Source organism: Rattus norvegicus, chromosome 11, assembly GCF_021556685.1.
Source record: "Rattus norvegicus strain SHRSP/BbbUtx chromosome 11, alternate assembly SHRSP_T2T, whole genome shotgun sequence".
NCBI classification, from domain to species: Eukaryota; Metazoa; Chordata; class Mammalia; order Rodentia; family Muridae; genus Rattus; species Rattus norvegicus.
The window spans coordinates 69695459-69721795 of NC_141544.1; the positions used below are offsets into that span (position 1 = coordinate 69695459).

The 26337-nt window shown below is 41.7% G+C and overlaps 2 protein-coding genes across 4 annotated transcripts; one reads left to right on the forward strand and one right to left on the reverse strand.

The window, feature by feature from the left end:
• The first annotated feature begins 1320 nt into the window (after positions 1-1320).
• Positions 1321-11264, forward strand: Gtpbp8 (GTP binding protein 8). Of its 2 annotated transcripts, NM_001025015.1 has the most exons (6): positions 1321-1671; positions 2166-2264; positions 3717-3847; positions 5111-5210; positions 7804-7922; positions 10750-11149. In NM_001025015.1, exons 1-6 carry the CDS (start codon positions 1333-1335, stop codon positions 10817-10819), a joined length of 858 nt encoding a protein of 285 aa, NP_001020186.1. In that variant the 5' UTR covers positions 1321-1332; the 3' UTR covers positions 10820-11149. The 2 variants fall into 2 exon arrangements, 1 of the variants encoding a protein (NP_001020186.1); XR_015632812.1 differs by lacking the exon at positions 3717-3847 and having other exon boundaries at positions 10750-11264.
• Positions 11265-13782: 2518 nt separating this feature from the next.
• Rmp64 (ribonuclease MRP subunit p64) lies at positions 13783-25948 on the reverse strand. 2 transcript variants are annotated; one of them, NM_001009678.1, is made up of 9 exons: positions 25800-25948; positions 23140-23294; positions 21092-21171; positions 20722-20853; positions 20241-20318; positions 18410-18774; positions 18003-18064; positions 16013-16269; positions 13783-14421 (listed from the first exon to the last, which is right to left on the reverse strand). In NM_001009678.1, the coding sequence occupies exons 1-9, from the start codon at positions 25903-25905 to the stop codon at positions 13956-13958; spliced, it is 1701 nt and encodes a 566-aa protein (NP_001009678.1). In that variant the 5' UTR covers positions 25906-25948; the 3' UTR covers positions 13783-13955. The 2 variants fall into 2 exon arrangements, with proteins under 2 accessions (NP_001009678.1, XP_087432374.1); XM_087576248.1 differs by lacking the exon at positions 25800-25948 and adding an exon at positions 25511-25666.
• Between the last annotated feature and the right edge of the window lie 389 nt (positions 25949-26337).

The following is a 26337-nucleotide window of genomic DNA, read 5'->3' on the forward strand; positions in this document are numbered from 1 at the left end:
TATTTACTGTGATGCGAATGAATGCAAAAACAACAGAACGGCGGGGGTGGGGGGACATTAAGAACTCCATTTTGGACATTGTTATATTGCGCATACATATGTCTTTCTAATTTATACTGTGTTTCCTCACTAGGACTAAATTCTCTTCTCATTCTTAGCCCAGACAAACCTCTGATGTAAGAAACTAGACTCTGACTCCTAATATCTCCTTCCTATGGACAAAACACCAGGAACCAAGATGATGCCAATCAGGTTTAGAGTTATTCCTGGAACCCTACAAGATCCCAACAGATGTGATCTTCTCCAATACTGATTTTGGCTTGATGTTCCTGAATTTTCACAATTATCTGTGCTCTTTATAACTCCTGTGGCAATTCTAATGGGGTTAGCTCTCTTAAGCCCCTCCTTCTTCTAGTTTTCTATCCTCTCCCTAGCAGGTCTGCTATAAGTGTCTAATCTTAGATCTTCTGCCTACACTAGAGATTAGGGAAGAGTTTGATCACTAGAGCCTGCGGAAAATACAGTATATGTTGACTCTAAGGTTTATGTGCCTGGTATATGCAGATGCTTTAAAAAAAATAATGGAGTGACAGAGCGCAGAATGATTAAATGTTTGCGGTGGCTTGAATGACAATGGCCCCCCATGTGTTTGTATGTTTGAATACTTGCTCCCCAGTTTGGGGAACTGTTTGGAAAGGATTGGAAGGTAGGGCCTTGTAGGCTTAGAAGGTGTGGCTGTGTTGGGTGGGTGGTGTGTATTTTGAGGCTTCAAGGGCCTCCTGCTGTTCCCAATTCTGTTTCTGGTTTATGGATCTTTGTCCGTTCTCAACTGCAGCTCCAATGCTGTGCCTGCCAGAGAGATACAGTCCCTTCTCTGAAAACAAGTTGCTATTCCAACCACATTTCTCACCTGCTCATTTAATTTTTGCAAACATGTTTTTCTCAGTTATGTGAACTTATGATAAATGTCAATCAGCAATAAAACGACCGGAAACAGAAGACAAAACGGGGGTTGGAATCCACTAGAGTTTGTCACTATGGCTCCTTCCCTTGAGACTCAAAGATCACAGGACAAGGTAGGTTTTCCGAATCCGGAAACCGCTGAAGACCAGAACACACCAATCTGATACATAGTTGGTAAGGACAAGGTGTTAAAAAAAAAAAGTCAATGGGTTTTCCCCTTTCTATCAGAGGTGATGAGAAGCTTGAACAGGCAAGAAGGCCCTAGAAAACTACAATTCCCAGCAGGCGCCGCGGCAGTGAGATTTCTCTCTTGTGCTGTCCAGGTCCTACGAATAAAATCCAGTCGCGAGGATTCTGGGAGAAAAAAAAATGGCGGCTACTAGGTTATGGCATAGAACGGGAAGGCTCCTTGAGATAGCGTCGGCATTTGGGCCTTGGCCCGGGGTTTACAGCACGTCCCCTGCCTTCGCTGAAGTACTAAGGATGCCACAGAAACAGCTAAGGAAAGTAGTGTACCCGCTGCGGGAACTGGAGCAGCACCTCGTCACGGACTCTAGGCCTGGCCTCATCGAACAGAGACTCTTCGACCCGAGCCTGGAGGACATCGGGAGGGCGGAGAGCGTCTTCGCCGCCACGGTCCGGAACCGCATTGAGTACCTCAGCTCCGCCGTCCGCCTAGACCACGCCCCGAGTTTGCGGCAGCCGGAGGTGAGATTGACCGGCTTGTCTACTGTAGGTGCGAGAGCTTGAGTTCGCTTGCGCTCTTTTCCCGTCACCAGAAAGCTTTTCAAAAGCAAAAGAAAGCACTCAGTGTGGATGCACCGCGTGTGTGCGGTGCCGGTGGAGGACCGCAGTGAGCCCCAATGTGGGTACTGGGAATCGAACTCCGGTGTTCTGGAAGACCAGCCCGTGCTTTTTTATTTTTATTTTGGTTTATGTGTGTTTTGCGTGCATGTATGTCTGTGCACCACATGGCTTGCCTGTTGCCCTCAGAAGACAGAAAAGGACATCAGAGCCCGTTGGAACAACTGTTTCAGGCAGTTGTGAGCAGCCATGTAGACTGGGACTCCAATCCTATAGTAGCAAGTGCACCTAACCACTGGGCCATCTCTCCAACCCTGAAAATACATTTAATAAATAAACCACTATTCAGTTTTGAGAATACTAAGTACTCCATTCTCCTTTCCTCCTTCTCATACTAGGTGTGTTTCATAGGCCGAAGCAATGTTGGAAAATCCTCTTTGATAAAGGCCTTATTTTCCATGGCCCCTGATGTAGAAGTCAGGATCTCAAAAAAACCGGTATGCTGGGTATCTCTTGAATTTATAAAATGAGACCTAAGTATTGGCAGGTGCAAGAGATCATAATTGCTAAATTCCTAGAGAAAAGATTTTTTTTAAGCATGTAATTATTAGTGCCTGTATATTTTCTGCAAAAAGTATGGACAGCTGAATTGACTTTAGTAGTCTTGCCAGTAGCTAAAGGAAAGCATCCTTTGTCTAAAATTTTCCTTAGTTGCCAAGTTAAGTATTTTATTGCTTTAAGTATTTTCTGATGCCTTCTATAATGAGGGTGTAGTTCTACATTGGTTATGGGGTAAAAAGGGTTTAAGTTGCTTTTTCCTCCGTAATCTTGTATATTTTCTCCATTCATGCACTCATACATTCTTGTATATATTCCAGATGTGTGCATTCTTTTACCCAGGGCCATGCTGTGCCTTTCTTCACAGATAACTCTGCTTGACTGGGCTTCTGCTATTTTCTCCTTCCTTCTACTTCCTTTTCAATGATGCAGTCAACTGGTATCTAAAAGAACCTTTTCTCAAAACTCACCCCTGGCCCTACCATAGTGTCTGTCTGAGGAAACACTTCCACGAGCTGTGATGCTCACTGCCTACCCCCCACCCCCCCGGGGAAAGTTTAAGCCCTTTCACAAAGCTAGCTTTTTGCTCCCCACCGCATGTAGTGGGATGTCTGGCTTCATCACTAAGGATTCCATTCTTCACCCCTGTTCTTCCTCAGCAGATAAGACAGCTAAACGGTGAATTCTAAATAGAATGAACTTCATTCTTATAGAAGAGAATGAGAGAGAAGGTGTATTCTTTTCATTTTCAAATACACAATTCCAAAACCACTTTCTAACAGACATTAAGCCAACCAAGAGCCTAATCATTTATAAAAAAGCCCTCTCCTTTGATCCAAGAGTTGACTTTAGTTTGTTCAACTTTCCTTTTCTGATTCCTAAGTGTGTCACAAATGCAGAAGCACAAGTAGCCATAGTTTATCTTTGCAAAACATCTTGGTTTATGGAAACACTAGTCTGCAGATGATGAATGTCAGGCTTTCAATCTGGGAGTTATAAGAGTCTGTATGATAGGACAAATGTTTTTTCAGCACGTTCCTCTGTATACATTGTTCATCAGAGAACTGGCTGATGGCAAGCATACAGCCTAAATCTGGATGGTCTTCAAAGACAGCAAAATAGAAATGATCCTAAAGTATTTTGTCTGTGTATTTCTAATATGAAATGTAAAGTTTTTAAGCCAAGCATATTTTGTAAAATTTGGAAAGATTTAATTATTGGCGGCCACTTCTCTCCACCTTACTTCTCTTTGTATTCACAGTAGTTCAGAGTATATACTTCAACTGTTAATAAGTATTTGTTGATTGAATACTTATGTTGATGAACATTTCTAGGCATGAAATAAAGGATATATTTTAAGCCAGCTTTTTTGTTTTCATTTATTTTATTAGGGGCACACAAAGAAAATGAATTTTTTCAAAGTTGGAAAACATTTTACCTTGGTGGACATGCCAGGGTATGGCTATAGAGCACCCGAAGACTTTGTTGACATGGTAGAGACTTATCTAAAAGAACGAAATAAGTAAGGAACTTTTTTCTTACAGTTGTTATACATTTAGCCCCAAAACACTTTTTAAAATCAAGGGGATTCTACAGATGACAGATACTTCAGACTTATCAAACACCTTACTTATTTAGCCCCAAAACACTTTTTAAAATCAAGGGGATTCTACAGATGACAGATACTTCAGACTTATCAAACACCTTACTTGTAGGTGTACTTTATCCTTCTGTAACTCTACAATATTGCGAACCAGGGTATACACTGCCTGTTTAGCGTCTGCCTAGCTCAGGGAAGTCTTAACTTCATTTATTTTATCAAGCTGAAACTATCAAGAGTATTCTACAGCTAGTTCATCCGTTTCAAACAAAACAAAACAAAAACAACAAAACAAGCTCTTAGCAGGCTAATTTTGAAAATGAAAATTGTTAGCTAATCGATTTAAATAAAATTCAGTAAACTCTGTCCACTAAGTCATCATAGACTCTGAAAATGTTATATATATTCTTTGGTCTCCATACATAATCAAGCAGTAATGTTTCAAGAGTCACACAATCTCGAGGAAAATAATGTTAGGCTTCTGAAGTGTAAAAAAGTAATCATAAAAAAAGGACTAGGGATGTAGTTCAGTAATAGACTACTTGTCTAACTTGTTAAAAAGGCTCTGGATTTGAACTCAGCTTCACAAACTTGAAAAAAATATATATGTATACATAAAAATATATGTGTGTGCATATGTGTGTATCTATATATATAGTATATATGTAAACATTTCATTTCTTACAACTTTATATATAAATGATGCAAAATTAAACTAATATTAAAAATTATAATAATTTTGGGCTGGAGAGCTGGCTCAGCAGTTAAGAGCACTGACTGCCCTTCCAAAGGTCCTGAGCTCAATTTCCAGCAACCACATGGTGACTCACAACCATCTGTAAATCTGTAATGGTATCTGATGCCCTCTTCTGGTGGTCTGAAGACAGCAGCAGTGTACTCATTGAAATAAACAAATGTTTTTTAAAAAATTATAATAGTTTGATTTTTGTCTCCTTTTTCCATTAGACTTTGTAGGGTCTTACAGGAGAGGGTCTCGTTTATATTGTGTCAAGTCTCAGTCAGTTTAATATGTTCTTATTGAAATAAACTGGTATTTGACAAATTTTGGAAGTACAGCAAATGGCATTGAGTACTATTAGACTACAGGATGGAGTTCCTAGGATGAGAGAGACACATGAATGAGTGTATCTTACATTGCCATTTATCTTCCTTCTATTCTTACAGTTTGAAGAGAACATTTTTATTAGTGGATAGCGTTGTTGGAATTACAAAGTTAGACAATATCGCCATAGAAATGTGTGAAGAATTCGCATTGCCTTATGTGGTAAGTGTTTCCGTAGACTCTTGGTGGTAGTTAGACTCATGTTTGGTATACATCTGAATATGCAAATATACTTGTTAGTAATGAGCAGGCATTTCCTCAGACGGTAAAGGAGTGGCTGGGGAGATGGGTCCATGTGTAAGAATGTTTGCTACACAAGCTTGAGGACCCGAGTTTTAATCCTCAGCACCCACTTAGAAAGCTGTGTGACCACGTACATGCCCATAACCCTGGTGCTATAGAGGTTGGAGACAAGAGGACCACTCAGTTTGCTGGCTACCAACTTAGGTCCAGGTTCAGAGAGGCCCAGGCTCAAAGGAAGGCAAGTGATAGGATAGACACATGTCCTCTGGTCTCCAGAGGCAGACACTCGTGCAAGTGTCCTCACACATGCACACACTTAGACACACAAGCATAGATCATGTACACAAAAGTTCTGTGACACTTTCATATTTTTTCCTTCAGTTTTAAGCTTTTAAATGTATGGAGTATGTATATGTGTGCGTGTATATGCATATTCCACATGTATAGAGATACCTTTGAAGGCCAGAAGAGGGAACAGATTTCTCTGAAGCTGGAGTTACAGGAGGTTGTGAGCCACCCACCGGGGGTGATGAAAACTGAACTACTCAGCCTCTGAAGGAGCATGTGCTCTTAAGAGGCCAGAGCCATCCCTCCCACACAAGCTTTTAAAGTTACAGTCAGGGTTTTCTAAGCTGTTCATGTGTGCTCTTAGATGCCTTTGCATCCATGGTGTTTTTTACGGCAGCACAAACATTTGTCCAAAACATGTTTCTAGCTCTGAACAGCAGATCATGCTCCAGTACTTATAAAGATGTAACCAGAACTGCACAGAAAATTTACAAACCAAAACCATTCAAGGAACGTAGAAGATTCCAGCACAGCACACACAAGTAGAATTTTTATATTCTTAAAAAAAAAAATAGGGGTTGGGGATTTAGCTCAGTGGTAGAGTGCTTGCCTAGGAAGCGCAAGGCCCTGGGTTCGGTCCCCAGCTCCGAAAAAAAGAACCAAAAAAAAAAATAATAATAATAATAATAAACTCTCTGGGCTGGAGAGGCGGTTTAGTGGTTAAGTGCACTGCTGTTCTTCCAGGGAACTCTGGTTCAATTCCCAGCAACACATGACAGCTTTAACTCCAGATCCAGGCATCCTCACCCTCACACAGACATACATGCAGGCAAAACAATGCGCCTGAAACACAAATAAGATTAAAACAGTATTTAAAATGTATTTAAAATGTATTTTCAGAATACCTCACTAGTTTGGCTTTTTTTCCTACTAGCATAAAATTGAGCCACACTAAAATGCCGATTGGTAGGTTAGTAGTCACATTAATTGTGCTTTGTAATACTTCCAGATAAACTAAGCCTTAAAATTCCTTTTTGAGAAAAGTAAGAACTCAATTACTATAATTTATTTTTCAAAAAAATGTCAGAAACCACTAATCCGAAGCACAGAAATTTGACATGAACAAAGCCATGCGCCTTGTCCGCTACATTTGTCAATTTCTTGAAATTATGAAATTCTTGGGATTTGCAGGAGTCCTATGAAGTATTAGGAACACTGTTGTAATGAATCAAGAGATTGGTATAAAAATGACTGGATATTATCAAACTGGCTGTGAAGAAATAGCATTCCTGTCTTAGTATCGTACATATCATCTTGTGAAATCATGTATTTATTTCCTGCAGTTTTGGCTGAAGTTAAACTGAAGGGAATGTTATTTTCTTCTTTGGAAAAAGAAATGGGATATCAGCAGTAACCCAAGTACCCAAGAAGGAGGGAAAACAGTCAACAGGATGACTTTATGTTTTCGCCTAGTGGAGTTATAGTCGAGTGATAGAACAATTATTATGCATGGTGCCAGGCACCAGTACCACCGCCCTCCAGTCTGTGTGTGTGTGTGTGTGTGTGTGTGTGTGTGTGTGTGTGTGTGTGCGTGTGTGTGTGTGTGCGTGTGTGTGTGTGATATTCCGCAGCAAAACCTGATAGATTGAAATTCGCCTTTTCCTTGATTTGTAATTACTCATGCTCTGACCTTCCACTACTACTTTGTAGTTGAATAAATAACATTCCGGGTTTACTGAAATTACAGCTATTGTAGATATACCCAGCAAATAGCCCCACTTCTGGTTACTCCTTTAGAGTAGTACATGTAAAATTGACCTATTTGGTTCCAAAGGTGTTCCACATTGGCAGCGTTATGTGGCTCAGCCAAGATATATTAGTTTAAATGTTGTAGACATAAGATACAGTGTAACCACATGAAACCACTGCTATCAGCTATAAATGTTGCCCAGTGGTTCTCACTGACCTTTAGATAAAGTCCCAGACATGGTCAAGTGTAGTAAATGCATTGTTAAGTAGCAGACTCAGTGTACTCTTTATATGGGACATATATTAGCTCATTTCATCAAAGCAAATTATTCATGGCTTGTTTTTATCTTACAGGTGAGAGAGTAGATTGAAAATTTTACTTGAACCAACTCAGCCTCACTGAAAGATTGTAGTGAAAATGTATAGGACTATACTGTTAAATTTTATTTCTAATACTTATATTCTTTTCCTATAGATGATATTAACAAAAATTGACAAATCTTCCAAGGGGTATCTTTTAAAACAAGTGCTCCAGATTCAGGAGTTCGTTAACACGCAGACACAAGGCTGTTTTCCTCAGCTGTTCCCTATAAGGTGAGAGGCGGACTGCTCTAATAGCATTGCATGCTAAAAGCCTTTGCTGTGAAGTCAGAGCTTCTGGATGAAGTGTCACTCATCACTGTGAATTTCAGTAGCCTGCTAGCATTTATTTGTTCTCTTTTTCAAGCTAGCTCTTCCTCGCAGGTGCTTCATTCTCTTTCTGCTTCAGCCTAGCTCAACCCTAGACCATGGCAGAAATAAAAACTTTACTTTTCAAACCAGTTTTTGCTTGCTTCTCTATTCACTGTGTCTGCAGGCACATGCATGGGGTGCTGCTGTGCCGGTGAAGACCCCCTTTTTGGAGTCAGTTCTCCCTTGTGGGATCTGAGACTCAACTCAGGTCATCAGCTGGCAAACATGCCCATCTCCTTAATTTCAAAGAAACTGTTTATGGTAAAAAGCTCATTCAGGCTGTAACAAATCAAAGTTTGCCTGAAAACTTACAGGAAAAATTTTCCTTCAAGGCTGTAGAGCTGAGTTCAAGACAGCCTTGACTACATAGCAGGACCCTCTCCCTCAAAATAATAATTTATTTAAATTTTTAATATAATATATGCATTTATAAAGAAGAAAAAATGTTTCAAGTTTGCATTAAGTTAGGCAGTATTTTCTGAGCTGGTAAAGTTGGGGACTCTGATGTGGTTTCATGACAAACTTGGGTTTTTCTTGTGTTGTGAATCTTGGGTACAGTAAGTACTGTGTGCTGAGACAACTGGAGAATCAGTCTCTGGTTTCCTTGCTTTGACTTATTTGTGGAAGGCACCATGGTAATTTGTGAGAAAATAAGAAACCAAGTCATTGTTGTAGGTGAAACTGTCCCCTTAGCAGCCATTTTAGTCCCATCAGTCTAGATCTGTTGAAACTGTGATTGCAAATGTGCCTTTCAGGACCCTCTCCTTAATCCTACAAAACACTCTTCTCCGGGTACCTCATTCAGGTCTGTCCTGTTCCTTTGCTGATACCCTGCATGTGGAAATCCTGTAGGTAGAAGGAAAGTCCTGATTCATCCCAGAGCCCTCAGCGTTGTCGTAGAATACAGCCATTTATTTTAACTGTTTTGTATGAAAACGAGTCTAAAAAGTACACAGTTAAACTAGCAAGTCACGGTTAATATATAACTAAGTTGAAACAATGTAAATTTTAGTTCTGCAAGCTTTGTTTGAATTGACAACATGATGTGACCAGGGAAAGTTAGTTTGGGGAGCTACATTCGAGTTTTGGAGTTCCCAAAAAGGGACTGATGACACAGTAGCCTCTGCTGTGCACACAAACCTTACACCAAAGACATACAAACATCAGATGATGCCTTGACAGCAGAGCTGTATCTGTGTAAACACAGATAATGGGGGCATTGCTACACATACCGTACAGACGGGTACAAGTGAGAAGTGGAGTTAAGAGAGGTGTGAGATTGAAAGAGCCTGGGCCTTAGCCATGGACTCGTGTAGCATCTAGAGGCTCTGTTAAAGATGCTACAGGTTTTAAAGCAGCTTGTTTCATTTTCTCACTGGGAAAGGATGTCACTAGAAGGATCATCTATTGTGATTGATATATACACTTTAAATATAGATTTTCTATTCTTGTCAGTCAGAAGTGGCAGGGTTAGGCGTAAGGTCCACATTATTGGATTCCTAGTATTTTTTTTTTTAAAGGGCATTTGCCTTTTGACATGTGTCCCTGGAATTACTGCTGCCTATTTACCACATGTGGCCAAGGTCACAGGTCATCCAACACTCAGAATCTATGAATTGAGACATGGAAGTCTGCTCTCCTGACAGAATTATAACACACCAGTCATTTATAGGAATATGCTCATAGAGACATTTAGTCTGGAAAGGTTTGACTTTGAACCTACGGAAAACAAAGTGAGAATTTCCATGCACAAACTCTGGCCCAACATGATAGAAAGGTGTAACTATGAAGTTTCCATACAGATTAATATTATGATTGGTATATTTTATAGATGATATGGGGGAAATATGTAAGTAGGTACAATCTGGTTTGTATTTTTGTGTGTGTGAGTAAATTTGCTAACAGGAGAACCGACTGTGGGGAGGAACTGAGAATTAAGAAAAGCATTGCACATTGAGTACAGAGTGCCAGTTAGTGTGTGAGCCATCAAACTTGTATCTTTCTCTAAGTTATATCTGCTTAGTTCATTTGTAAACGGCATCATAAGGCTGTTTTCAGCAGGTGGTTCTGGCCAGAAAATCTGCAGTACTGCAATCGCTAACAGAACTGGTGCACTCCAGGGCAGACTTCGTCCTTATAAGCCAGGGTGTATTCACATCTGAGGACCCTCAGTCCCCTTCTGTATATATAACAGACACATACAAGTCACAGCATGTGACACTTTCTTTTTAACCTAAAAATATTTCAAGGTGGTTGAACTTTTCTCACAAAGACCACTGGATTAATGATCTCAAGGCCTACGGTGGAGAACAGGTGAAAGGGAAGGTGTGACACAGCACTGAGAATCCTGAAAGACATGGGTCACATGGTGTAGATCATCAGCGTTTATAATGTGCATGACACAGACAGAAGAGAAGGCGGATGACTAAAAGCATTGCCCTCCTACGTGAGATCGTAAGAGCTTGTATTAAAATAAGACTTTGCGGGGTTGGGGATTTGGCTCAGTGGTAGAGCGCTTGCCTAGCAAGCGCAAGGCCCTGGGTTCGGTCCCCAGCTCCAAAAAAAAGAAAAAAAAAAAAAAGAAAAAAGAAAAAAAAAAAATAAGACTTTGCACTTTGCTTACTTGAATTGAGACCTGTTAGAGTCTCTGAGGTAAGGAAGAAAATCAAGTTTTCTTTTCTTTTCACAGCGCAGTAACCTATTCTGGAGTTCATCTGTTGAAATGCTTTATAGCAGATATAACAGGAAGTCTTAAGTAAACGCTCCCAGAGTGGATGATGTTTCAAAGTTCTTCTGGTCAACTGGAATTAAATATGGAGAAGAATGCCAATATTGTTTTAAATATTGTGCATCTCAACTTGAAGGAAATTGGGCTTTTTAAAAAAAAAAAAAAAACCTGGATTACCCCTGAAGCAAGAACAAATGTGTTGGGGGTAAGGGTTACAAATAATTCATTAAATCATACTGTTCATTAGGACAGATGCTAGCTGGCTTTCCTATTTTAAGTGACAAGTCCAAAAGCATATACAAATTCACGAAATGAGACCCTGCTTCTATGCAGAGGTTGAATAAATTGGGTTTTTCTCTTACAAATGCCTACTGTTTTTAATGCTGTGAATGTGAACTATGTAAAGGAGGGGGTTCCTTCTGTAAAGCACACATATGTAAGTAGAAAATAAATGACTGTGTATAGTATGCTTATAACTCTTCTTCCTGTTTTTATTTGAATATGAAAAAAATTATCAAAACTTGCCAGGCGATGAGAGTAGAATACAAGATTGATCATCAGGGTCAGGTTCTAGTGTCCTTGGGAAAACCACTTGATGTTTCCGTGGTAGCTATCAGAACCTTAGCTATAAAAGCTAACAAATTATACTGATAACAGCTGCATGTTTACAAACCCACACCAACCACAGAGCACAGCAAAACCCATAGGCTTTTATCACAGAGACATCCCACCTTCAAAGAAGTAGCAAAAATAAACAGGAACTAGATTTAATGAAACTAATTCACAAGTCAGTGCAATGCTTTAGAATCATTGTGCTAGAGATTTGCTCACGGGAGCAAATTTTATAAAGATATCAACTCTTCATGAAGTATCTTAGCACTTCAAAGTGAGACTTCTGTGAGAGGAGGTAAGGCTACACAACATTGTGGCTTTTTAAAAATCCAATTGTAAATGTTTCTGTTGTCCTAGCATTGATAGGATTAGTCTATTTTACCCCAACTAGCTGGGAAAAAAAAGTGTTAGTTTTTTTCACAAAGCAAAACATAGACGTCAAAATAATTACATTCAAAGTCAAAAGCAGAACTGTCCGTCAAAGTTTCCCTCAGTAGCAGACACGTGAGGTGATCAGGAAAAGGGGTAGTGAAGTCGGACTGCTTGTCCACCATGCCACGCCACCACACAGACACTGGGCTTGGTCTTGAGGGACTTTCTAAGCACTGTCAAGTCATGGACTTCGAGTGCAAGGGAATGTAGTTCAGTAGTAAAGTGAAGGCCTGGCACATATGAAGCACTAGATTCCATTCCAGAAACCAAGGATGAGGCAGGTACACACCTCTCCCCAGTTGTACATGCCAAGCGCCCAGAGATTCATACGCTCATACATGTATACAGACATACACTGTACACACAGATCACACATTCTAAAAAGACTAGAAACCAGGACAACATGACCCAGAGCAGAAGGCAAGGTCCAGCCCTACTCAATTGGGGTCAACAGCAGTGTCGAGAGGATTTGCAAGGACACAAATTCTCATACACTGCACTTATAACTGGAACACCTAATGCTCATTTCAGCCCTTATCTGAGAAACTGGGAACTGGAAGTGGCTGTTTGCAGACTTTAATAGTGGAACAACCCAAGTCCAAGACTCCCAAAATCAGAAATATTCAACCTTGTAGCTTTCTTGAGCCTCATACGTGTGGTCAAAGTTTCATAGCAGAAAGCAGCTGTGTTCTAGTTGAAGTGAGTGTGCAAATCCAGATTCACACCTACCACTCACACCCTCATGCCTTTGAAACAAAGGCTGTAGGAGAGGGCAAGGGGAGGACTCATGATTTCTCCTAAGCTTACCCCTCTGTCCATTTCTGGCCTGCAGGGCCAAGCAGATTTTCCATGGCTACAATACCTTTTCTCATGGGTAGAGCAGCTCACTTTGTAATTCAGGACTCACTTCCAGGAGCAGTCAGTTGTACACTATGTACAAATAATCAGGTGATGGCATTGATAGCAGGTGACAAATTCATGACTGGCCTTATTCCTGGCAAACACTTACTTAGCTACGTTTTTGCTGTGCTTCATAGGAACAATAAAAAGGAAAACACCAAAAGTCTTCTCATATACCCCCTTAGGAGTAACAGTGACAAAATGAAGATTAAATAATGGTTTTAACCATTTGAGTAATGGAAAAACTTTTGATAATTCATTTTAACAACATAGCATACACTCACATGTTATTCAGAAGGATGACCTGGGCAGGTGAGATGGCTCAGCCCATGGGTAAACACATGATGCTATGCCTGACAGTCTGAATTCCACCTGTGATGGCTTGAATATGCTTGGCCCAAGGAGCGACACTATTATTAAGTGTGGTCTTGTTGGAGTGGATGTGTCACTGTGGGTGTGAGCTTTAAGCCCTTCCTCCTAGATGCCTAGAAGCCAGTCTTCTGTTTGCTTTCGGAACAAGATACAGAACTCTCAGCTCCTCCTGCACCATGCCTGCCTGGATGCTGCCATGCTTCTACCTTGATGATAATGGACTGAACCTCTGAACCTGTAAGCCAGCCCCAATTAAATGTTGTCCTTTATAAGACTTGCCTTGGTCATGGTGTCTGTTCACAGCAGCAAAACACTAACTAGGACACCACCCCTTGGACCCAGAGGTAAAAGAACAGAACCAACTCTCAGAAGTTACCCTCCGATACCCATATTCATGTATGTTACTGTCTGATATCCACACATAAGTACGTACCCATGCACAAAATGTAAAAACCTTAAAAACATGATGTTTCTCTGCTATGCCAACCTTGTTCTGTTTACCTTCAGATACATAAGATTTTGTGAAATAATTCCAGATTTTAATGCCATAGTAGATCATAAAGTCATCTGATATTGAGAAACCTACTTGTTTCAGTCATGAAGGGTGCGTTCCCCAGGGGCAGGCCATTCATCATATTTACCACCTTGCACAGTCAAAGCCAAATACTCACCATCTGATTAACTTACACAACGCTGCTGTCAATGTTTATTGAATTGGAATGCACACACTGGAATACTGCACAGACGCAGCTCTCAGCCTAAGCAGTGTTTCCAGATCTTAGCAATACCCCTTAAAACAGCAGAACACTGGACCAGCTTGTTAACTGCTCAGAAGTTTCACCTAAGTACATCTAAACTCCCATCAAAGCAAAAATATCATCAATGTCATCTGCCTCTTGAGCGGTGCCTGGCGCACTGTGCATGTGCACCTGTCTCTTCGTCCGCAGGCCGGTTTCACTTCCACCGCCCCCTCTCAGATTCCCATGGACCCCCATCTTCTTAGCTTTTAGGTCAGGCTTTGCAAGTTTGCTCAAGACCTGCTCTCCATTCAGACAGACATCTGACCTCTGAACTGTCCCACCAGAGCATCTCTTCTTAGCACTGCTGTCCCTAGTGGTTTTCAGAGTCCCTTCAGGGACCTGCTGGGTTTCCTTTATAAGAGTTGACTGTAACTTTCTCTGTGGTTTCCTTTGTCTTGATAAAACTTTATACTTTGATCTTCTTTGTCTGGGAGGGTGCTTTGAAGTGCTGACACTGAAGCCTCGGAGAAGGCCCTTGCAAAGAGATGTTTTCATGCACTGAAGCTTCTTCGGCAAACTAAAGAACAAAAGAGAGAAATCTCAACTTATTATGATACTAAAAAGTTCTCAAGCACTTTTAACTGTCTCCACCAACTGTCAACAGAAGAGTACACAATTTATTACAAGTCCTAGGCCTGTATATATGTAAGGAAATGGGAGTTTCAACCTAAGAGCATTTTTTCAGATTCCCTCTCTGATTCAGGATACAGGCAGATGTGCCTCCATTTTGCCCTAAAGTAACTCTCATGACTGCCTAGCAAGGACACATCTGGTGTGACCTTGTTCACACTTAAGAGCCATAGCCTTTCCCTCGTGCTGATAATCTGTTTCTAGGTAAACAAGAGTGGAAATGGCAAAATATCACAAATTAAAAGCTCTGTGGTGTGTCAGAATCCACTTCTGGCTAAGCTCATGTTGTAGCAGGAAACGAACAGGGGGAAGGAATGAAAATAACGAGGGGTCATCTAGCAAAGACAAACTGACCCCTGTGAGGTGTCCTGGGAGTTGTTCTGTATCCCCTGCAGTCAGAACTTACCTCATACGTTTGGCATTTGCCTCGCACCTCATAACTGTTGGTAAAGATTAATATAGGTCTATGTGCCTAAGCCAAGTCCCTCTGCTCTTACTTTAAAGAAATAAAATTATATATTAATATATATTAATAAGCAATTTAGGACCCCGATTTCCCAGCCATGACTAGAAGCACTGACTTTGCATTGAGTAAAATGTGGGTGCATCTCTGAGTTGAAACAAAAATAATAATGGGAGGACCTGAAATAAGTCCTAGCTCTCCAGGGCCAACAGCTTGAACAAAACCATGTCTCCATGTATGAATGGGAACAATGCTGCCCACCTTCCAGAATACTGAAAACCATCTCTCCATGTATGAATGGAACAATGCTGCCCACCTTCCAGAATACTGAAAACCATCTCTCCATGTATGAATGGAACAATGCTGCCCACCTTCCAGAATACTGTGAACTCTAATGTTTTACAAAGTGTTCCATAGGAAAAAAGATGTATTACTGAAACAGCAATAGGGCAATATAGTCAACATATTTTGGGAAGTAGAGACTACCACTTAATCAACAGACCTGTTTGTTACCCCTCTTGCTAACTGTTCATCATCATGATCTGTTTCCTCACAACCCTAAACTGTTCTATCTTTGTAAGACCCACAATAAACTGAATCTCTCAATGTGAGGGGCTAAGCGACTGTTCCTGCAGCCTGTGTGGGCCTCACAGGCAGACACACTTCCCTCACATCCTCAGCCGGCTGTGCTGCTGCCGTATCTACAGAAGGCCACCGCCCACAAGAACAGAGCTCCTGAGGACTAAGGCTGCCCCATGCTGTCAGCACCAGGTTTTGAACACCAGAGGTAATCTAAGGCTTTCTGAAATGAGCCAGTGGGAATGACATGGTGTAAGGATTCCAAACAACTGTCACTTTCTCCTGACACAACTGCCCAGATAACGTTAGCAACACATGAAACTGTACTTGTCTTGTTCTAGCACCTCAAGAGCTGGGAGATTTTAAACAAGGTAGGTAATGCACATGCGTACACTTCCTCACTGAAATGGGAAAGGAATTTTTCTAATGTAATTACCTGTAACCTTGAGATTCCACATGTCTAAGCCTATTAGTCTTAAGAAGTTTGTTGCCCAGATAGATGGCCTGAGCCTTGAGCTTTTTGCTCCGGGACCACGCAATTGCCATTTGGATTTCTTCAGAAAGTTGGGTGAATGTCTTGGTCATTCGGATTCTTTGCACAGTATCATTAGCCCAGTGAGTTCTCAATTTCTGAGAGGAAAGTTTGGTTGTCTTCGGTTTGGATTGGGAATATTTAAACTGTTGGCTGGTCTCCTGAAGTGTAAAAAGAAGAGAAAAAAGATATTGAAAACAGTAGTAGTGACTTTTAAATAAAGGAAAACAGTTTTGAAAAGCTGGGCCATTAAAAAGTTAAAATAATTTTTAAGGACACTTATAATCCATCAACCTTTTCTTTTATCCATTCTCCTAACACTTCCCTTTTTACCCTTCTACCGAGGCAAGTCCTATCTGCCCTTTAGTGAAGTGTACACAGAAAACCCAAGATAGATACACACATATGTAACACATCTACCCACACACTAAAACCGATTAAACGGTTTGTCAAAGTCTAATGATGGGGGAAATCCCAAGTCTTCCACAATGATATCCTCCCTTGTTTTCTTCTTTGTTTATCAGGGAGGTCATTTTTATTTTTTACTTTATTTTCTTTACTGAAGACTGAACTTAGGCCCTTGTAAATACTTGGCGAGTGGCCTTTATCCCCAGCCCTTTTAAAGTTTTTTTTTTCAAATTCTGCCTCAGTTTCCCCTCTTGAAATATGAAAGCAGTAAGTCAAGAGTTTCTCTTACAGAGTTTTTCTGAGGATTAGTGGTTAATGCTAAAGCATTTAAGATATCGTCAGGGGCTTAAAGGATCTGCTAAAGAATTTTTTCCTCCTTCTGAATTTATGAGTTGAGCAAGATAAAAATGCGAACTGCCATCTGTGTTTAAAAGTTCAATAAAGAACTGCGGGTTCTTAGAAGTAAGAGTTTGTAAATAAAAGGAAACCAGACAATGGTAACAAAAGTCAAGCGGTTACTGGGTGACAGGTGACACTGATGTACTTAGTCATGAAGTCCAGAACCATTTTCTGACGCTAATATAAGGTATCGTGTAAAGCTTGAACTCCCAAAAGGATTGATGCCTCATGACAAATGAGGAGGGAGACAAGACCAATGACTGCCACTAACATCTGGCATCAGTTGAATGCTTACCACACACGAGACCCACCTAACACACGTACTAGCCCAGACTGAGAGATGCATGGAGTGGAGAAGGGAAGTATAGAGAGGTCAGGGACCACACAGCTAATACGGAGTGGGGCGAGCGTTCCAGCAAGTACAAAGCCCATGCTTTTAAAGTGCTCACCATCCGTATTTAGGGCAGGCCATAAGACTGCTTGGAGATCCCAAAGGCATGCCTAGTAAAGCACTTCTGAATACACCCCACTAACTGGACTAACTAGGACCATTGAAAAGCCAGCTTCTTGAGGAGGAGGGCAACCCTATAGGAGGACCAGCCCTTTCAATTAACCTGGACCCTCGAGATCTCTCAGAGACTGGACCACCAACCAGGCAGCATACACCAGAAGATATGAGGCCCCCAACACACATACAGCAGAGGACTCCTGGGTCTGGGTTCAGTCAGGGAAGATGCACCTAACCCTCAAGAGACTGGAGGCCCCTGGGAGTTTAGAGATCTGGTGGGGTGGGGACATCCTCGTGGAGACAGGGGTGTGGGGAGGAGGTATGGGATGTGGAACAGTCGGGGGGCTGAACCAGGAGGGGAATAAAATCTGGAGTGTAAAATTTAAAAAAAAAGAAGCAATGGCAGGAAAGAAGAAATAAAATACAGCAATAACAACAAAGCGAACTTCTTCATTAAGCAGCACAGACCAAGAACTGAGTGCAATCAAGCTTATTAGAGCAGACTCTACCTCCCTCCCCACTGAGGAGCTTCCTCTAAACCTGGCAGAAGTGAAAAGCTATGAGGTTAACCAGACAGACCTGAGTAGCTTTGTTTCGGAGTCTTGTGCAGAAAGCCCGCACGTCAAATCCCAATGGCTTTTCTGTGGAATTAGAAAACAAAAGACAGAAAAACTCAGCCATGTTACTTTCAAACCTCCAACAACGTCTTAACTACATGACATTTCCTGCCAAGTTCCTATAAAGGAAATGAAGAGAATAAAGCAGGGCACCATGAAGGAACCAGAAGCCGAGCTGTGAGAACTGGTAACACTCACACCTCCCTAAACGTAATCAGTGTGAGATTCTGAATTTCTACACAATGCACGACTATATCATGCTTTCAAAGGCGTATTTTATAAGTATGTATTTAAGAAAGAAAAGATAGAAATAGATAAACGCAGTTTAAAGGAAATAAAGAAAAGTCTGTGCTTGTCTAAGCAGCTCACCTTTTCGGGTCCTTTTACACGCTTTCACTGGCTGCCCCAGGTCCACGCTGCTCTGTGGGCTGCTTTTCATTTGTTCACATGGTTGGGAAAGTTTATCCAAGGTGTCTCCATTGGTCTCTGATAGTTGCTCTTTCATTAAAAACAGTTTATTTAGCAGCTTAGTTACTCCTTTAGGAGCAAAAGATGCAGGGGTTTTTCCCTTAAAGATATCAAGGTAAGAGGAGCCTAGAAAGTCAGTGATGTTGGAGGGAAAGGCAAAATCTTTGAAGTAAGGCATGGGCTGAATCCTGGAGATCTCCTGATGCAATCCAAGCAATGGCTCATATAAGGAAATCAGCCGTCGCAAGAGTCCTTTATGGAGAACCCTAGAAGAAACAGAAGCTCTTTATATATATAAAATATTCGTAATTCAAATGCTATTACTTCTGATTAAGAATAAGCAGAATAAACTAATGGAGAGATATATAGAGGAAGAAGGGTAGGAGCCAGAGGGGTCAAAGCCGCCACATGAAACAGAATCAAGTAACCTGGGCTCATAGGGGCTCAGAGACTGAACTGACAACCAGGAGCCTACATGGGACTGACCTAGGCCTCCGCACATATGTTAGAGTTTGAGACTTAACAGTGGAAGCAGGGACTGTCCCCGTCTCTGTCGCCTGCTATTGGGACCCTTTCCTCCTACTGGGTTGCCTGCTCCAGCCTTAACAGGAGAGGAGGTACCTAGTCTTACTGTAACTTGATACGCCATGGCTGGTTGATATTCATGGAGGCTGGCCCTTTTTTGAAGAGTGGATAGGGGATTGAGGGTGGGAAGGAGGAGAGGAGAGAGAGCAAACTTCAGTCTGGATGTTAAAAAAATTAACTTATTTATTAATTAAAAAGAATAAGCAGGGGCTGGAGAGATGGCTCAGTGGTTAAGAGCACCCGACTGCTCTTTCAGAGGTCATGAGTTCAATTCCCAGCAACCACATGGTGGCTCACAACCATCTTAAAGAGATCTGATGCCCTCTTCTGGTGTGTCTGAAGACAGCTACAGTGTACTTATATATAATAAATGAATAAATCTTAAAAAAAAAAAAAGAATAAGCAGAACAAAAAGATGACTGAAAATTCAAATAAGGTATCTGGGTTAAGACATCGAAGCAAGGTTTATATTTGAAAGTAGGAAGAATCTTGTGGGTTTGTCTCTGTTGTTTTGACAGTTTTGCTAAAATCAGAACTAATGATCCAATTCTGTGCCTAGTTATCCATCAAACCACTGTATGCACAAACACACACACCACACACAAGGAAATGCTTTTTTTCTAGTTTATAAATCTTGCAAGTATTATTTCTATCAACCAAATATGGCTCAAAAGCATCAGAGTGTCAGGCAGAAGAGAAGCCTAGAGCATACAAGGAAGGTCAAATTGTGTTTCTAATTTCTATTAAAATTAACAACCAGTTGTTAAAGAACCAAGATATGGTCAGTCCAGGAACAGCTGCTCTTTCAAAAGCCAACTGCAATATTACTACTGCCACCATTATAATAATAATAATAATTATTATTATTATTATTATTATTATTATTATTATATCATTATCAAATATTATTATAGTTCCTAGGTCCTAGGTCCTAGGAAATCACTTTCTGAGCTACTCGGTCTCAAGGTGAAGGTTTCAGAAGAAAAGCCCTCTGATATAACTACCCAGCCGACAATGTGAAAACCAACCATCGTGGGAAGAAAGGGAAGCCTGCACCTTCAGTTCCCAAGGCAACAGACTGTGTGAACACTAACAAGAAACTTGAGTCAGGTAAAGATGAAACACAAATGCAGAAATGTGAACGTACCATAACCTGCTCACCAGCCCAACCATCACAAGGTTCAAAATAATGAACTCGCGTAGCCCTAAGTGCTTCACAGTCAACCTGAAGAATTCAGTTTAAGGTGGAAAACAGAACCAAGGGAATTTAAGATTTGTAGGTTACAATTATGAAAGAAAGAACTTATAAGAAAGCTCTGAAGATAGTAAAGCCCTAACATGGCAATGAAGTCACATTACACTAAAAGCAAAAATATCTATTCTACTAGAGCTCCTATTGTGACAGAGTCTGAGAGTAAGAATTTCTAAAGGTCCTTAGAATACATGCTAGGTAGAGACATGGAGTCCTTGGCACCAGCCATGCCAGCAATAGCTGGAAGAGGAGCCAAAGGCAAAGCGTCAAGATTCCCCACAGGTTACACTGCTTTAAGAGCACAGCATTTGAACAGAAGCCCAATATACCCAAATAGCTTCCACTCAAAAGAAGGCATTCCCATAGTCAAGGATACAGAAACGTCTTGCAGCAGCGGTCCAACAAGCGCAGCAACAACTTGCAGCCTCCCAAAACCTTCATCAGCACCACCTCCATCACCGGCTGGCTGGGCACCACACGGTTTTCGGTAGCTCCAGGCTGAGTTTTACTTGACATACACAGAAAAGGACAAGACTGTCAATCTCTAAACACATCGTTTCTACAGCGGTATTCAGCCTGAGGTGGTTACGCCCACTAGCATTCCACTCTTCTTTCACTGCAACCCACTGTGAGCCCCAATTCAGTGTCCCACCAGTACCGCCCATCAGTCCACAGGTTCCCCTCACTAAAACACAACATGCCAGAGAATACCAAAGAGTGCTCAGACAGAGCAATGGACCACCTACTTGGCGGACAACAACTGTGACAGGTCTTCAATGGAGCCCTCCAAATTCATGTGTTTCAATCGTTTTAAGCACTGTTCTACCTGAAGGAGGAAGGACAGCTCAAATTAGTATGTGTATACATAACAATGTTACAGAGACCACCAAGAACACAAAGAAAGCAAAGCACTTCATGGTATGGAAATATGCCACAGAAGGCTTCCCATTTAAGGCCTAGGGGACCCACCCCAAAACAATCTCACCCACCCAACACATTTCTCAATTCAAGAAGATTACTACATGCCAAGTGTGCTCGATGCTGTAAAGTGACCAACATTAATGTAAGTCTCAATATTATAATTTGTTGAGGGAGCAGATTTACAGCAGTGAGGCTAGTAAAACAAGAAAGCAAACTCTTAACTCAGTTTCAATAGTCTATAAGCACCAGACATGAAGGTGACTTAGTCACAGAACAACTATTCTGAACACCTACTATGTGCAAGATATGCTAGGCAATGACGTAGTATATGATACGTTCCAACTTCTAGTAATAAAGATAGATAATATACCAAGTACTTAACTAAATGCTAAAATGGATATGCTTTACTTAACACTGCAATCCCCCCTTCTCTGCTTTTCCTTATAGCACTTCTTACCAGTTGGTATACCACTCACTGACTGCCTGCCCTTTTCTCCAAACTATACTATAAACTCCCGATGGAGAATAGAACTTGTCCGTTTTGCTCACGAGCATAATCCAGTTATTAGAACAGGGGTTAGTAGGTTCTCGTGGAGGGTGGGGAGAAAAAGCCACGTAGAATACAAAATGCTGTATGAATTCTCTAGGTGTCAGGAACACCCACCCAGGGCACTCCCTGGACTGCACCCACACGTCAAAGGATGATGGGAATTGTACTGGTCAGTGCTGTCATCTTGTTAGAGCTACATATATACCACTAAGAACCAAATCAGACTTATGGGTCCTACTTCAGCAGAGCTCAATCCTTAATTCACTGGGGCTGGCTTTTTAATTCCTAAGTCTGGACACCATCTTTTAAGATAGTTATTGACAGTCCAAGACAGTAATACACTTGGAAAATAGTGAGTGAAATATGGTTTTGGGGGAGGGGAAGGGAGGAAGGGGGAGAATGTCAGCAAGTAAGCTAGTAAACAGTTTGATCTTGAGAAAATGTAGGGAAAGACCACGATCCTCTTTGATACGGGAATCGTCATCCCTTGGGCCTTAAGCAGTAGGGGTAGAGCTAACCAGAAAGCTGAGTCTGTACAGTGAGAATCCGAGTCTTTCTCATAGCTGTACATCTAGCACTCTATCAACAGAGAACTCTGAAAAATAAGTAAATACTGGAAAGATGGCTCTGTCACACAGGGCCTAGCACACTGAGTTTTTAAGGCACTTGCAGCGGTAACAAAGTGACTACTTGAATGGCACATGCAGAAGCCAGCTTCAGGACCTCTGCCATGTTAGAGTCCCAGAGCTAAAAGTCACGATATTTTCTTAATCTCTAACAAGTACATGAAAGCATTCTACACCACAACTTACCATAAACCCACTTACACCAACGTACTCCTGATTAGATTATGACTCCAAAAAAATAAGCCACAATAATAAGCCACAACTGTTTTCTTTTTTAAGATTCTAGGGTTTAAATTAGTTTACTTTTGAACCAGGCAAAGGCACTGTTAGACTGTACAGAGAAAATTAAACTAGAAAGAATCAAAATACATTTTGTTTGTTTGTTTGCTTGCTTGTTTTATTTGAGACGAGGTCTCTCTACATAGTCCTGGCTGTCCTGGAACTCACTACATAGACCAGACTGGTCTCAAACTCACAGAGCTCCACCTGCCTCTGTCTCCAACAGCTGGGATTAAAGCCGTGAACCACCACACCCAGTTTTGAAATATGCTTGATTATAAATTACTTTTTTGAAATGATTCTGGAAAAATCAAAGACCAAAAAAGCTAAAGTGTAATTGTAACTTTCCATAAATAACAGTAAGTGCAGCACAAGCTCATGCTCATCAGTACCAGGCTACATGTGAGCTTCCCCTCACCTGTCTGAGGGCCAAATGTTGCCTGTGGTGGCCCAGCCTGTTGTGATTGCTGTAGAGAACTGAGCACAGCACGTCCACTTCCGCATCTAAGGTCCGGCTCTTGAGTGACCGTGTGACGAGGTGGCATGCTTTGATGACAGCTGCAATGCAGACATCTAAAGCAGAGACAGTTAAAACGAGCCTCACATGCATTCCTACATCTACTACACCGAAAGCGAAACACTCTAAAACACACTGCCTTGTTTGCTTTAAAGAAATCAAAATACAAATGGGCCTCAACTATAAAAATGAAGGGTTCTAAGAGAGACATTGGAAAATGAGAGCAGGTGATCAATAAGGGACCATTCGTTAAACATGAACGTGTGTCTGTCTCTACCACCTTTTACCATGACTAAAGTCATACTTTACAGGTATCATTGGTGTACACTTACACCCCAATATAAAAAAGTTCCATCTCTCTGCAGGCGAACAAGACAGAATGCATACAATTACAGCCTTCAAAGGCAAAGGAACTGTATTTGGATACAACTTTTTTCTTTTTTTTAAAGATTTATTTATTTTATAAGTACATTGTAGCTGTCTCCAGACACACCAGAAGAAGGCATCAGATCCCATTTCAGATGGTTGTGAGCGACTATGCAGTTTCTGGGAATTGAACTCAGGACCTCTGGAAGAGCAGTCTTAACCACTGAGCCATCTGTCCAGCCCCTTGGATAAGAATATATAATACACTCAGCCCCTCTACCTGTGAGGGCCATCTGTGTATTCAACCAACCTCACACTGAATATAGTCCCCCAAAATTCCATCTGTAATCCATTTCAATAGCAGTCACATTATATAGGATTTCATAAACACTGTAGAGATATTGTTAATGTCTATTGAAAGATGTCTGTAGGTCCTACTGCAAATACTATCTACCATGTACAGAGTTTTTTATATGAAGGGATTCCTAGAACCAATCCCCGATGGATATCAATGGGAAACTACATTCAGAAAAGGGAAACCACCAGGGCCACTGGAAATTGTATCATGGAACTGGGTACACAAATGTTTCCTAATCAGAACATGAGCAGCTGTGAAGCAGGTGTCATGTGCCACCTGGTGGCTCAGGAAGGAAACACAAATATTCTCGTGAAAATCTGTTCCTCCTATCTGGAGAAATTAAATAACCTGAGTGATGAGTTGGTGAATTTCCCACAATAGTTTGTTTTTAAAATTGTGACTAGAGAGGAATTAGAAAGAGCTTTAAACTGCACAGGATCAATATATGGGAAGAGGGGTGAGATGACTTGATAGGCTGTACTTAACAATTACCAAATGTGTCTATTTAATGACAACCACTGTCAGTTGACTGTCAATCCAGTTACAAATGTTTCCTTTCTATTCTCCCTATATCGCCAAGAAGCTGGTACTATTTTTTATTCCCATTTTTGAGTGGGATAAAACCTGCTTTAAAAGTAACAAAAGTCTTAGCTGACAGTTATAGGACCATAAGCAGTTTCAAAAACAAAAGCGACAAAAAGTTAAATATGAGTTAACCCTGAAAACTACAGCGGATATTGGTGGCTGTGTCTCCTGGTCTGAATGTCCCTTTGTGATTAAACATCCTTCAAGCTGTAGGTAGGCTGCTCTCGTATTAAAAACTAAGGTACTCAGGTATTACTTCACAGTTCGAAAGACCTCCACCTCATTACAATATTTAGGTTTTAATATTTTATTATGTGGGGGGGGGGGCGGGCTGAGAAGGTTGAAGCACAGCACTGAGTCCATGGGAAACATGGAACATACTCTCACGTTCTACCGTAAATCCTGAGAATCAATGAAATCTGGTATTTCATTTCGGCTAGGTCATAATTCGTTCCGCCCATCCAACTGGCTTTTCTAAAGGATCATGGGAAGAACGTTCCAAACGAGCATCTGCCCAAGATTTGGGAGCGGGTAAATCAAATCGCTTGATACCATGAATATGCATAAACACCTCATTTAATCTAAATTAAAACTCAACACACGCCCCACGGAGCTGCCACCAACATCTCTTTGGGAGCCTTTGTTTTCTAAGTAAATTGATGTTTTTAAGATTTATTTATTTTATATATAAGTACACTGTAGCTGTCTTCAGACACACCAAAAGAGGAATTGGATCCCATTACAGATGGTTGTGAGCCACCACGTGGTTGCTGGGAATTGAACTCAGGACCTCTGGAAGAGCAGTCAGCGCTCTTAATCACAGAGCCATCTCTCCAGCTAAACTGCTAAAAACTGTCTCGGTTTTTCCCCCCTTGAAGAACCAAGAGACCTGAGGTAACGCCCCGGTAAGGAGAAAACGAGCTCCATATTTTAAAGACAAGCCCGAAGTCCGAGGCAGGATACTTGAGTGACAGCCCCGATCCTAGGGAACAGTACAGGATCCAGGCAGCGTTTGGGGGTTACGTGCTGCACATGCCAGGTCCCGCCTAGCCGTGCTTTCAGGTTCCACATGTGGAACGCAGCAACCCAGCAACCCCCTACACATCCTCACGCCACACTACTCAGGCAGGACCTTCCGCCTGGCGCGCCCCTTCCCGGCGTGCCCCGCGCTCAGGAAGTCCCACCCCGTCCCACGTGCGCAGGCCCCCGGACTCCGGGAAACACGCGGAACCTCCTCGCCGGCCTCACTCACCCAGGGTGGCGCTGGGATCCTGCACTGTCAGTGTGCTGCAGTTCCCCGCCTGGGGGATCTTCACGCGGTTCCACGGCTCCGCGGCTGGCCGTACGGCCGCGGCCATCTTGAGCGGCGCGGGAGGGCCTGGGAAGGCCGAGCTGGGCGAAAGCGAGTAGAGCGGCCCTGGCGGGAGAGGAAGGGAGGAGGAAGTGAGGGGCGGGGCGAGCCGGAGGTGTGCTGCCCGGGCCTTGGGGCGGAGTCTCGGTGGGTTAGGACCTCTGGGAAAGGAGAAAGTAGTTATTTTTGAGTTCCTTGAAGAGCATTCTGAGGCACTTACTAGTTTGGAGCAACTTCGAAGCTATATATTTTACAGATGAGTTCGAGTGAGGCCCAGCCCTTAGCTCTTACTCGGATATTTTGAAAAGAAAAACTCGGATCATATCAAATGTGGCATTTGTCACGTAGTAACGATTTATTTTGAGTAGTCAAGGAAAACTACATAGTTTAGATATAACCCAACTTTCGATAATTACAAAAAACCCGGAGGTTGTCTTGA

Excerpts from the sequence above, each read along its gene's own strand:
- Gtpbp8 (NM_001025015.1), top strand. The coding sequence starts at position 1,333 with ATGGCGGCTACTAGGTTATGGCATAGAACGGGAAGGCTCCTTGAGATA. Across the intron at positions 1,672-2,165 it reads CGAGTTTGCGGCAGCCGGAG|GTGTGTTTCATAGGCCGAAG; the intron begins GTGAGATTGACC and ends TTCTCATACTAG. Across the intron at positions 5,211-7,803 it reads AATTCGCATTGCCTTATGTG|ATGATATTAACAAAAATTGA; the intron begins GTAAGTGTTTCC and ends CTTTTCCTATAG.
- Rmp64 (NM_001009678.1), bottom strand. The coding sequence starts at position 25,905 with ATGGCCGCGGCCGTACGGCCAGCCGCGGAGCCGTGGAACCGCGTGAAG. Across the intron at positions 18,775-20,240 it reads GGGCTGGTGAGCAGGTTATG|GGTTCTCCATAAAGGACTCT; the intron begins GTACGTTCACAT and ends TGTTTCTTCTAG. Across the intron at positions 16,270-18,002 it reads TCCGAAACAAAGCTACTCAG|GAGACCAGCCAACAGTTTAA; the intron begins GTCTGTCTGGTT and ends TTTACACTTCAG.